The 11,629-nt window shown below is 40.0% G+C and overlaps 1 protein-coding gene across 2 annotated transcripts; it reads left to right on the plus strand.

Annotated features, from left to right (window-relative positions):
- The first annotated feature begins 45 nt into the window (after window positions 1-45).
- Window positions 46-3,397, plus strand: CFAP97D1 (CFAP97 domain containing 1). Of its 2 annotated transcripts, XM_017645439.3 has the most exons (5): window positions 46-240; window positions 774-844; window positions 1,122-1,240; window positions 2,201-2,324; window positions 2,847-3,397. In XM_017645439.3, exons 1-5 carry the CDS (start codon window positions 117-119, stop codon window positions 2,901-2,903), a joined length of 495 nt encoding a protein of 164 aa, XP_017500928.1. In that variant the 5' UTR covers window positions 46-116; the 3' UTR covers window positions 2,904-3,397. The 2 variants fall into 2 exon arrangements, with proteins under 2 accessions (XP_017500928.1, XP_073091761.1); XM_073235660.1 differs by lacking the exon at window positions 2,847-3,397 and having other exon boundaries at window positions 47-240; window positions 2,201-2,587.
- Window positions 3,398-11,629: the final 8,232 nt, after the last annotated feature.

Raw genomic sequence — 11,629 nt, forward strand, 5'->3', positions numbered from 1 at the left:
GAGACCTGTCCCTGATGTCGTAACTGGGTAACTATGACCACCCGTCATGGGGACAGCTAAGTACCTCACAGAGGAGCTTGGATGCCTCATTCCTGAAGTGAGACTAGCAAGAGAAAATGAACAATTCCCTAGATTATCTAGCTTACCCTGTAATTGTCTCTAATCACAGGCAAAGCACAACCTTCAGGATGAAAATGGACTTTTTCCACTACATCTTTCACAAGAATAGAATACAAACAGGTACATGGGGAGATTGGGCTGGACACCGTGATTAAGGTTCTGGAAGGGTCCACCTTAGAGATACTGACAGTAAATCAGATCATATGATGGATGATATGGCCTGATCTGCTGTGTTGGGTCACATCAGTGACAACATTTATCTGCCACCAGGGAGTTCATTTGATGGAAACGCTCATTTAAACTCTTGAAAGCCAAGTAAGCGAGAGAGAGGTTGGGACCCCAGCATCCAGTGGCCAGGCTGGGCCCTGGGAAAGGGTGGGAGAGAGGCTCCTTCATTGGATTCAAATGACTCAAACTTCGTTTATCACTAAGTTTTATTTTTCTAGCTCTCACCAGTCTTTTCATTTCTGCTCCAAACTCTTCAAAGATGTCAGTTTGGGAAATTAAACTAAACTACAATTCCTGAACTGGATTAAGGTCAGAATTCAAAATCGTAACGTGTATTAGTCAGGGCCGTTGTCTGAAATGTGAGTAGGTTCTCCAAGGCAGCTGAGAGACTCCTGTGACGTGACACTGCTTTTATCCTCCTCTAGTGAAGCCTACTGTCGATACCAAACCTCCAGTGGTGCACACACACAACATTTTAAAACTGAGCAAGCTACAGGTATTTGTTCTTGCCATCTGCAGATGTACCTTACTGATTTTTATCTATGTCCTAAAGTGGTCTAGTTTCTAGAGCCTTCCCAATACCTACCTAACCCAGATTCCTTAATGTTCCTCCTCCCCGTGCACGCCACCCTATTTCCCATGCTCTGCTCTCAAACCACAGTGGCCCTCAGTTTGCTCCTTTCCCAGAGCCCAAAGGAGGTAATGCTGAGCCACTGTGTGTCAGGGCACTGTGTAGTGGTGATGTCACTTGGTGGGGTGGGGTTTCTTACCAGGGTGAACAAAAGAGAATTGACAAAATCAAATATGAAAACAAGCAACTGTGTCAGAAAATAGCAAATGCTCATCGCGGTCCTGCCAAGGTGGATTGCTGGAACGAATATTTTTCCAAGAGGTAGTGTTTTTTCTCTCTTCGTTTCATTTTCATAAAGTTAATAAAAATTAAAATTGACTTTACCCTTGTTGGGTTTTAGTGCAAAGTCATCCTGAGGGGTACCCGGAGTCATGTTAAGGAGAATGAAAACTAGCAAAAACAGGGAACTTTCTCTAGCATTAAGGAGCTCGTTTTTATTTCATCTAATAGATTTTTCAGAGTCCTATTCAGAGTTTGTCTCAAGAAAGAGCTACATACTTTTGTAAAATGGTCACCACAGCTGGACTATGATACAGCATTCTTAAAAATTGGTTCTATGTTTCCTGATCCACTATTCTGTGCTAAGCACCATGAATACAGAGAAGAAATGAGATTTATATTTCCTAACCCTGAAGAACTTCAGGTCTGGTAGGGGAGACATTTATGTAAATAATGCAGTGAGGTGGCCAGGGCTACACAGGAAGTGTATGCAAGGGAAAGGACGCGATGGGTGTGTCTGGGTTTGTATGTGTGTGTGTGTGTGTGTAGTGGGTAGTGTCAGGATGCCTTTCCTATATCCTTGTAGATCTGAAACGGTTGAGAGCTGAGGAATGAAGTGAGCTACACATAACATCACCAGCCATTTGAATTTATCCTTAAGCAAGATCTTCCCCCATCATAAAAACCAGACCTTCTCATTCCTGGTTTCACATAATAATTCCTGGGGAGCTTTTGCAAAATGCCGATGCCCAAGCTGTACCCAGATCAATAAAGTAAAATCTTCTAGTGGACAAGAGGGTAGGGAGTCACTGTTAGAAACCTGCCAATGCTTTGCAAGTTTCCCAGCGTGCAGTCTGGTCCAACCAGCGTGCAGGGCCTCAGGACAGCTTGCTTCCTGCACTTAGGCAGCCAGAGTTCATGATGTGGCAATTTCATCTCCTCCATTCCCATCCAGGAGGAGAATTTTATACTTCACCCATCTCAAGATTTTGTGTTTTTCAGCTTGAACAGAGAAATGAAGAACCGGGAGCTAGTGAGAATCACCATGGAAAACCAGGGCATTTTGAAGAGGCTTGGTGATTGCAAACCCAACTATGACCGCAGGTCATCCGAGATAGACTGGCAGGCACGTGGGCACTCTGTGATATTCCCATGTGCACACAGGGCTTGTCTGTGTTTGGAGTAGCATCTGTCCTGGGAGGGACCTCAAAGTGGTGAGGGCGAGATCAGGAGTAATGCGAGATCAGGAGAAATGCAACAATCGGTGACAGGAAAAACCCATCCAGAGCAAACGGCTAACAACAGGGGCAAATCACCCAAGAGCTAAAGACATCTCCTTGGTGCAAAACCATGTGTCAGTTTCAAAAAATATCTGGTAGCATCTTTCCTCACTCCTTAATTCATTAAAAAAGGTTGAATTTCCAAGCAAAGGCTGTGAAGGGTGTACTATTCAGTCGGTGGTTGATTTGCTTCATTTGGGAATGACCTCGAAGAAGTGGGGAGAAAAGTGCCATCTAACAGTGTTTTTAAAAACCTCCAGTCCCTGGCTTTGGTCTGTAAGCCTTTTCTAAGCCATCCTTGGAACTTTGGCTTGAGCACCAGCACTCTGGCATTGACATAAATCTTTTTTATTTTTATTTTCTTCAAGAATTCAAGACGCTATATCAGAAATACAACAAGATATCTTCTCTCCCAAGATGCATAGGTATGTCTTAACGTGGCTGCTATTTTTATTTACTATAAAATATGGTGATCACAGTTGATATCAAAGCCATGAGAACTGTATAGATGGAGAACAAGGGGCCCAGTTAAAGAGATGAATTTTACTCTTTTATAATGTCAATTGGTCATCCATCCATTTTGGGATTTTAGAGCTCTCTGTTTCCTCTCTCCGTACAAGTAGGAAATGACTGTCTTTCGTCATCAGCTTTGAGGCTTTCCATGAGTCTAAGAAAATGATTTGTTTCAGTAAGACATAAACAGGAGGTCTTATGGCTTTAATGTTGTGCCAAAGTTACATCATGAGTCTCTGTCACTATTCAAAAGTACTGTTGTGTTGGCATTGGTATTAACATTACTAGTAATGACTGTCCCTGCCACCCCAGGAGAAAGACAAAAAACACTCAGGCTTTCCAATGTAATGTGTATAATTAATGTTTCTCCACTTCTCTCCCTCTCTCCTCCCTGAATACAAAGTTACTCACCATGGAAAAGATATATGAGAAGGTCTTAGGATTTCTTAGCTGTTTAGAATCTCAAGACACTCCTAAGTAGCTGAATGCCCAATCTTAGGATACTACAATAAAGCTTGGAACATAAAATGAGTAAGTTATACTTAAGATACCCAAAGGCTTTAAGTCCCATCCCAAAATGGAGAGAGAAAGAAAGGTGCAAATAAGCATTTTAACTTGGGGCTATGAAAAGAACTTTTAGTGAGAGAGAGAGAAAACAACTTTTAAAAACATACATCACCACCACCACCCTGCGGGGAGTAAAGGTGGGGTGAGGTGATCCAGCCACAGGTTCCCCTCTGTTAAAATGGAAAACAAAAGCGCAAAAAGAAATTAAGGTTCAGACAACACAGAGAACAAATGTCATTAGTTCCTCTGTAAATACCCAGAATTAGAAGAGAATGCTTTGTCGAAGTTTCCATGCACTCTGTTCATTTATAGAGAGCAGCAACTGTGAAAACATCACAAACATCTTGAAACATTTTGTAAGACGACATTGCATGGTCTCTATGACTGGTCGTGTTGGTTTTGAACCTGACTTTTTAAACTATTTATTTTGAAAGAGAGTAACTCTTAAATGTTCTCATTAGAAATAAATGTTTCATTTTAAAATCATTAAACCCACAGAAAGTCCCAAATAAATGTACAGGCCTTCTGTGCCATTCACATAAGTTCTCCTATTGTCAGCATCTCATGTAACTACAGTACAATATGAAACCTGGAGTTGACATTAGTACAATCCATAGAGCATACATAAATTTCAGTTATACATGCACTCATTTGCATGCGCATGTATAGCTCTATGAAATTTTATCACATGTGTAGCTTTAGGGAACTATCATCATATTCAAGTTAACTGTACCATTATAAAAAAACTCTATTGTACCTCCCCTTTAGCCACAGCTCCCCTTTTCCTACCATCCCTAACCCCTGGCAATTACTAACCTGTTTTCCATCTCTATAATTGTTATTTTGGGAATGTTACATAAATGGGATTGTGCAGTATCCATTCTTTTAAGATTGGCTTTTTTCATACAGTGCAATGGCTCTGTATATGCAATGGCATGATTTCCTTGAGGTTCACCCGTTATGTGCATCAATAGTTCATTCCCTTTTACTGCTGAGTAGAATTCCATGGTATAGATGTACCAGTTTAACCATTCACTCACTGAAGGACATTTAGGTAGCTTCTAGTTTTTTTACTTTAATGAATGAATAAAGCTGCTATGAATATTTGTGTACAAGTTTCTGCTGAAAGCAAGTTTAATTTCTCTGGGATAAATGCCCAAGAGTGAAATTTCTGGGTTGTATGGTAAAACCATTTTAAAATGAACTGCAAAATGATTTCCAGAGATACTATACCATTTTACATCCCACCAGCAATGGATGAGTGAGCCAGTTTCTCCACATCTTCACCAGCATTTGATGTTAACACCTTTTATTTTAGCCAATCCCATATGTGTATAGTGACATCTCATGTGGTTTTAATTTGCTTTTCTCTGTTCATGAAGTTGAGTATCTCTCATATGCTTATTTGTCACCTGTTATATACTCTTTGGTGAAATGTCTATGAAAATCTTTTGCTAATTTTCTGATTGGATTGTTCATTTTTCAATATTGAATTCTGAGAATTCTTTATATATTCTAGATGCAAATCCTTTGTTGAATATATGATTTGCAGAATATTTTCTCTCAGTCTGTAATTTGTCTTTTTGTCCTAATAGGGTCTTTCACAGAACAAAGTATTTTAATTTTGATGACATCCAATTTATCATTGATGAAACTTGTGTTTTGACCATATCAGTGTCAACATACAATTGTGATATTGGCTATAGTACGGCAGTCTGCTACCACTGGGGAAACTAGGTAAGGGATACAGAGGATCTCTCTGTATTCTTTCTTACACACATAAATTTACAGGTATCTTAAAATAAAAATTTTTAAGAAAAAAAATCAGTATGTCCAGATATAAACTCATTATTAACTGGTTCCAGTTCATCTCAGTTTGAGGAATCACCATTCTTCTAGACATCCAGGTTGGAAACCTGGGGTTCATCCTTTACTTTGCTGTTTTTCCCCTTCCCCCTGACTATATAGTTTAAATCTACCGGTCCTACTGCTCAGTCTCTGTACGTGCAATGGCTCGTATTTCAAGCACTTGTGGTTTATGACTGGTATGGTATGTCCCTATCACTTTTTAGCTTAACACCATCAGTGCTTGCCATTCCTTCCAAAATGAGCCACACTTTTTTGTTGTTGTTCTTTTTACTTAAAGGTAAGTATGAACATTTGTAGGGCATACCATAAATCTGAAACCATCTACATTTCTACTGTGCTTCATTACAAGCAGCCCAAGAGGATAAGACCTTAAGAGTGGGACAGGTGGTTTGAGCACATCCAGAAATAGAAATTAGGCTCTAGGAAACAAAGTCTACCTTATTTTTAATTTTTTTCTTCTTTTTTTAAAATTTTGGTATCATTAATATACAATTACATGAGCAACATTGTGGTTACTAGATTCCCCCCACTATCAAGTCCCCCCCACATACCCCATTACAGTAACTGTCAATCAGCGTAAGATGCTATAGAATCACTCCTTGTCTTCTCTGTGCTATACTGCCTTCCCCGTGCACCCCTCCCCCTGCTACATTATGAGTGCTAACCATAATGCCCCTTATTCCCCTTCTCCCTCCCTTCCCACCCATCCTCCCCAGTCCCTTTCCCTTTGGTAACTGTTAGTCCAATCTTGGGTTCTGTGAGTCTGCTGCTGTTTTGTTCCTTCAGTTTTTTTCTTTGTTCTTATACTCTACAGATGAGTGAAATCATTTGGTACTTATCTTTCTCTCCCTGGCTTATTTCACTGAGCATAAATACCCTCTAGCTCCATCCATGTTGTTGCAAATGGTAGGATTTGTTTTCTTCTCATGGTTGAGTAATACTCCATTGTACATATGTACCACATCTTCTTTACGCATTCATCTAGTGATGGACACTTAGGTTGCTTCCATTTCTTGGCTATTGCAAATAGTGCTGCAAAAATAGGGGTGCATATGTCTTTTTGAGACTGGGAAACTGCATTCTTAGGGTAAATTCCTGGGTTAAATGGTATTTCTATTCTGAGTTTTTTGAGGAACCTCCACACTGCTTTCCACAATGGTTGAACTAGTTTACATTCCCACCAGCAGTGTAGGAGGGTTCCCCTTTCTCTGCATCCTCACCAGCATTTGTTGTTCTTAGTCTTTTCTATGTTGGCCATCATAACTGGCATGAGGTGATATCTCATTGTGGTTTTAATTTGCGTTTCCCTGATAATTAGTGATGTGGAGCATCTCTTTATGTGCCTGTTGGCTATCTGAATTTCTTCTTTGGAGATGCCTTGTGTTCTGCTGATAATGTCCTTTTCTGTACAGAAGCTTTTCAGCATGATGTAGTCCCATTTGTTCATTTTTTGTTTTGTTTCCCTTGCCCAAGGAGATGCGTTCAGGAAAAAGTTGCTCATGTTTATATTCAAGAGATTTTTGCCTATGTTTTCTTCTAAGAGTTTTATGGTTTCATGACTTACATTCAGGTCTTTGATCCATCTCAAGTTTACTTTTGTGTATGGGGTTAGACAATAATACAGTTCCATTCTCTTGCATGTAGCTGTCCAGTTTTGCCAACACCAGCTGTTAAAGAGGCTGTCATTTCCCCATTGTATATCCATGGCTTCTTTATCGTATATTAATTGACCGTATATGTTTGGGTTTATATCTGGGCTCTCTTGTCCATTCCATTGGTCTATGGGTCTGTTCTGGTGCCAGTACCAAATTGTCTTGATTACTGTGGCTTTGTAGTAGAGCTTGAATTCAGGGAGCATAATTCCCCCTGCTTTATTCTTCCTTCTCAGGATTGCTTTTGCTATTCAGGGTGTTGTGGTTCCATATGAATTTTAGAACTATTTTCAGAATGAGCCATACTTTTAATGTGGTACACAAGGACCCCATGGTTCTGTCCCTCCTCTCTTTGCAGCCTCTGTCAATATGAGTTCTTAGCTTCAAGCAACAATAACTTCGTGAAATAATTTATTAAAAGAATGTGAATTAGTGAACAGTATTTCCTAGAAAACTGAAGAACCAAGCTTCAAGCTACACATCAAGGGATAACAGACCAAATCTTGCTGTAGAACTGGTCTAGGTGTTGCTGTTCACAGTGCTGCCCCTGCTGTACCGTAGTCAGGTCCTGCTGGCCTGCCACTACTGTCTTGGAAAAGTCTTCACTGTCCCTGCCCTTTTGTGTCACTAGCTACCAATTCCAAGTCAGTGTATCAGTGTATGTGACTGGTATACCTAAGATCATATGCCCATTCCTTAGCTGCAAGGGAGGCTGGGAAAATGAGTATCTGGTTTTTTCCACCTCTGGACACAGGTCTGCTTCTCTCCCAAAATTGTTAAGATAGGAAAATGTCTCCAAATTAGAATGAGGCTTAGATATCAGAATTCCACAAAAATGACAAACATCTACAACCTTCTATCTCATCACTCCTTGCCTTTTTCACCTCATGGAAGATGTGTTTTTCTTCTCCATTTATTTGTATGTTGTCCCCTCTAGCTGAAAAAGCCATAGTTCTACCTATTTACCAGACAACACCTATTCCTTATTAAGTATTTATAAGACAGCGCCTTCTCCAAGGAGTTTCTATGAATTGCTCAATTATATTAGGTATTCTTTCAAATGAGATTTTTCTTCTTGTCTTTCTATTTTTTGATTTCTAGTTTGATTCCATTATGATCTGGGAACAAATTTAAATTTGTTAATATGGTCTGTCTGGGTGAATAGTCCATAGATGTTTGAAAAGAATGTGTGTTGTGCTGTTTTTGGGGGGGAAATGTTCTGTAAATGTCAGATTCTGTCGGTGAACGGTATTCAACTCTATATCCTTGATGATTTTGTCTAATTTTTCTATCAATTGCTGAGAGTAGGATGTTGAAATCCCCAGCTGTATTTGTGGATTTGTTTCTCCTTTCAGCTCTAGCAGTTGTTGTTTGATGTTTTTGAAGCTCTTGTTTGGTACATGCACATTTAGGATGACTTTATTTTCTTGGTGGAGTGATCCTTCTATGATAATATAATGTCCCTCTTTGTCCCCAGTACTTTTCTTTCATTGAAGTCTGCTTTATCTGGTATTAATGTAGCCACTACTATCATTTTCTATCCTTACTCTCTATCCATACATATATTGAACACCACATCAGATGGTGGCATAACTTTCTTCAACCAGAAAGTATGGGTAAAGAAATTCAAGAGGTGAAGAACAGTCCGTTATTACCTATTCTCTTGTTTTTTCCTTCCTGAAGGTCCCAGCCTTCTGCTAGTTTCTGTTTGGAGAACTTCCTTTAGCCATTTTTCAGGGTAGACCACAACAAACTCTTTAGTTTCCCTTCCTCTAAGAATGTTTTTGTTTCTTCTTCATTCCTAAAGGACAGTGTGGTCACATACAGGATCCAAGATGGACACTTATTTGCTTTTAGCACTTGGTAAATGTTGCATCCCTTCTTTCTGGCCTCCAGTGTCTTTTGTAGGCAACACTAAAACAAATGTGACAGTGTTCCTTCCTGGTTGTTTCCCTGTTTTTAAGATCTTTTCTTAGTCTTTAGTTTTCAGAAGATTACTTATATTGAATATTTTGGTCCCACACTGTGTCCTCTCCTTCTGGGACTGGTACAAATGTTAGTTCTTTTTATTATTGTCCCATGGGTCCCTGAGTTTTTTTGTTTTTTTTCCAGTCTGTTGTTCAGAGTAAATTTTACTGATCTGTCTTCAAGTAACCTGATTTGATCTGTCATTTTGACTTTATTATTGAGTTCATCCGAGTTCTAAATTGTACAATTTTTCATTTTTCTAATTTCCATTTGGTTCTTTTTCATAATTTCTACTTCTTTGCTAAGATTTTTTTTAGGAGAAATTCTAATTCATCATTGAGCCATTTTTATTACAACTGCTTTCAAATCCTTGTCAGATAAATTCTAACATCTGAATCACATCAGTATTGGTATCAGTTGACTGCCTTGTTCTTATTTAGACTATGGTTTTCGTGATTTGGGGTATAATGAGTGCTTTTCTGTTGTATCCTGTATCCTGGACATTTGGGTTATCAGGGTAGGAATTGCTCAATCCTATTTACTCAACTGTTTTAGCAGGTGGCAGTCCTGTTTGCATGTAGTGTACAGGCTCTTGCTTCTTTTATGGGTTTTACTTCCAATGGCAGTTCGGTGTTCTGAGCCCTCCAAATACAATTCTGGTATGCTCTGTTCTTTGGGGCAGCTGGGGCTCCCACTCAATCCCTGCTGGTGCCTTTTGTGGTGTTGGAAGGTACTTTCCTGGACTGAATGTTGTCGCTGGGCCACTTTCTGCAGAGGGGCAGGCAGACACTGCTGGGTCTCCTTATGCCACTGTGTGGAGGGCAGGGAAACGCAGGACTCCGCTGCTGCTGTGAATGAACTGGACCACCTGCTGGTGCCCTGGGGTGGAACTAGGGTTGGGTCAACTCATGAGGTCTCTATTGGTTTTCCCCTTCTCTGTCCTTTGGCTGAGAAAGTAAGCTTTTCTTTCTCTTCCTCCCTCCCTCCCTCCTACCCTCTCCCTTCTTTCTTCTTTCCTTCTTTCCTTTCTCTCTCTCTTTCTCTCTTTTCTTCCCTGTCTGTGCCTGTAGGTGGCTCTGGGTCGCAGGCCTCTGCAGGGCCCAATCCAGGGTATATGAGAGATAAACGGAAAACCAAGGGCACTCACCACATTGTTGTTTCCAAAGTCCTGAGGTCCCTAGTCAGCCCACCATCTTCTTTCCAGCTTTCAGAGTCCTTCTATCATTGTCTTTTTAAAAAATTCCCAAAGTTTTTAGTTGCATTTATAGGAGACAGGGGGAAGGTGATTCTAAACCATCTTGTTCTAAGACTACAAGCCTGACTTGCAAAGTAAGTGATGGTTAGAGACTATGTATTCCAAGGGTAAGAAAAAAGCAGAGTAAGAAATTGATCCATATTAACTCCAGATAAACTCTGCTTATTGGTTCTGAACTGTATGATTTAAGAACAACTTTGTGCATATGCTGGTCTGTAGTTATTTTTTAAAAATCACCAAGTGCTATCATTTTTTGAATGCATGATCCTGTGACTGGTGGCAAAAATGATGTGACACTGGACAAATGGTCACATGTCCTAAAGCATACATGTATTTGAACATACAATGGTGAAAGCACAACTAGCTAATGTTTGAACAGCTGAGCTTTGCCTGTGAAGGAAGGATGGTTGTAACTTTCTTAAACTCATCTCCTGCAGGGATGCCAGAGAAGGTTACAAATTGATGGATCAAGGATAACAAACAGGATTAACTCACTTGCTAATTCTGCTCAATTAATACTGAATACTCTGTCCGGAAAGATTCAAACACTTTGCCTAGATGCAGCAGGAGAGTGCTGTGATGGATTAGTACTGTCTGCCATGGGTGTAAGAATGAACATGGCAGCACAAACATCTCAGACATTTAACACACCTGGCCTAGAAAAGTCCTCTAGAGCTCACATTCTCTCTGCTTGTAGACACGGGCAGACAGCTTGCCTGAGTTTAAAGGTCCAAGGCGGAAAAAAGTAACACCTTGAAGGATACATAATAGGTTTCTTGATGTGGGGGCCCAAGGCAATGGACTTTGGCAAAAATTTGCCCAGGGTCTCAGAATGTATGGATTGCTAGCTGGAATGGGGTCTGATGTTGCATTTGCACACTTTCCACCAATACATATTTGTAAATAGGTGAGTTTTTAAAACCAGACTTCTCTGTTTCTTACAAACAGGAAAAACACTTTACAAATGACCTCTGTCTCTGGGGCCCAATCCATTCTACTCTCACAGATTTAGTAGCAGACAAACAGCTATAGACATAGCTTGTCTTAGGGTGGGGAAGCTATTTGACAGGAAATAAAGCAGGCATCCCATTTTAATGCCTTGCTTCATAATGTGCATGAAGAGACTTATTACCACTTTACCTGACAATTGTGTAAAAATGTTAAGAAGCAGAAAATGTTTGTTCAGTTGTATGAAATACAAAAAAATTCATCTGGTGCTCAACCACTGTGTTCTTACACTGGAGGGAAAATTATTCAGGTGAGAATTGCTAAGAACCCCTGCAGGATTTCCCAAGAGTCATTTCGACATACGTGTTTTTTCCTGAGC

The sequence above is a fragment of the Manis javanica genome, chromosome 4, assembly GCF_040802235.1.
Source record: "Manis javanica isolate MJ-LG chromosome 4, MJ_LKY, whole genome shotgun sequence".
NCBI classification, from domain to species: domain Eukaryota; kingdom Metazoa; phylum Chordata; class Mammalia; order Pholidota; family Manidae; genus Manis; species Manis javanica.

What these genes read in the sequence shown, in the direction of transcription:
- CFAP97D1 (XM_073235660.1), top strand. Translation starts at nt 117, where the DNA reads ATGAACAATTCCCTAGATTATCTAGCTTACCCTGTAATTGTCTCTAAT. An exon ending in TAAAACTGAGCAAGCTACAG is followed by an intron (nt 845 to 1,121) that starts GTATTTGTTCTT and finishes GTTTCTTACCAG; the next exon opens with GGTGAACAAAAGAGAATTGA. An exon ending in AACGAATATTTTTCCAAGAG is followed by an intron (nt 1,241 to 2,200) that starts GTAGTGTTTTTT and finishes TGTGTTTTTCAG; the next exon opens with CTTGAACAGAGAAATGAAGA.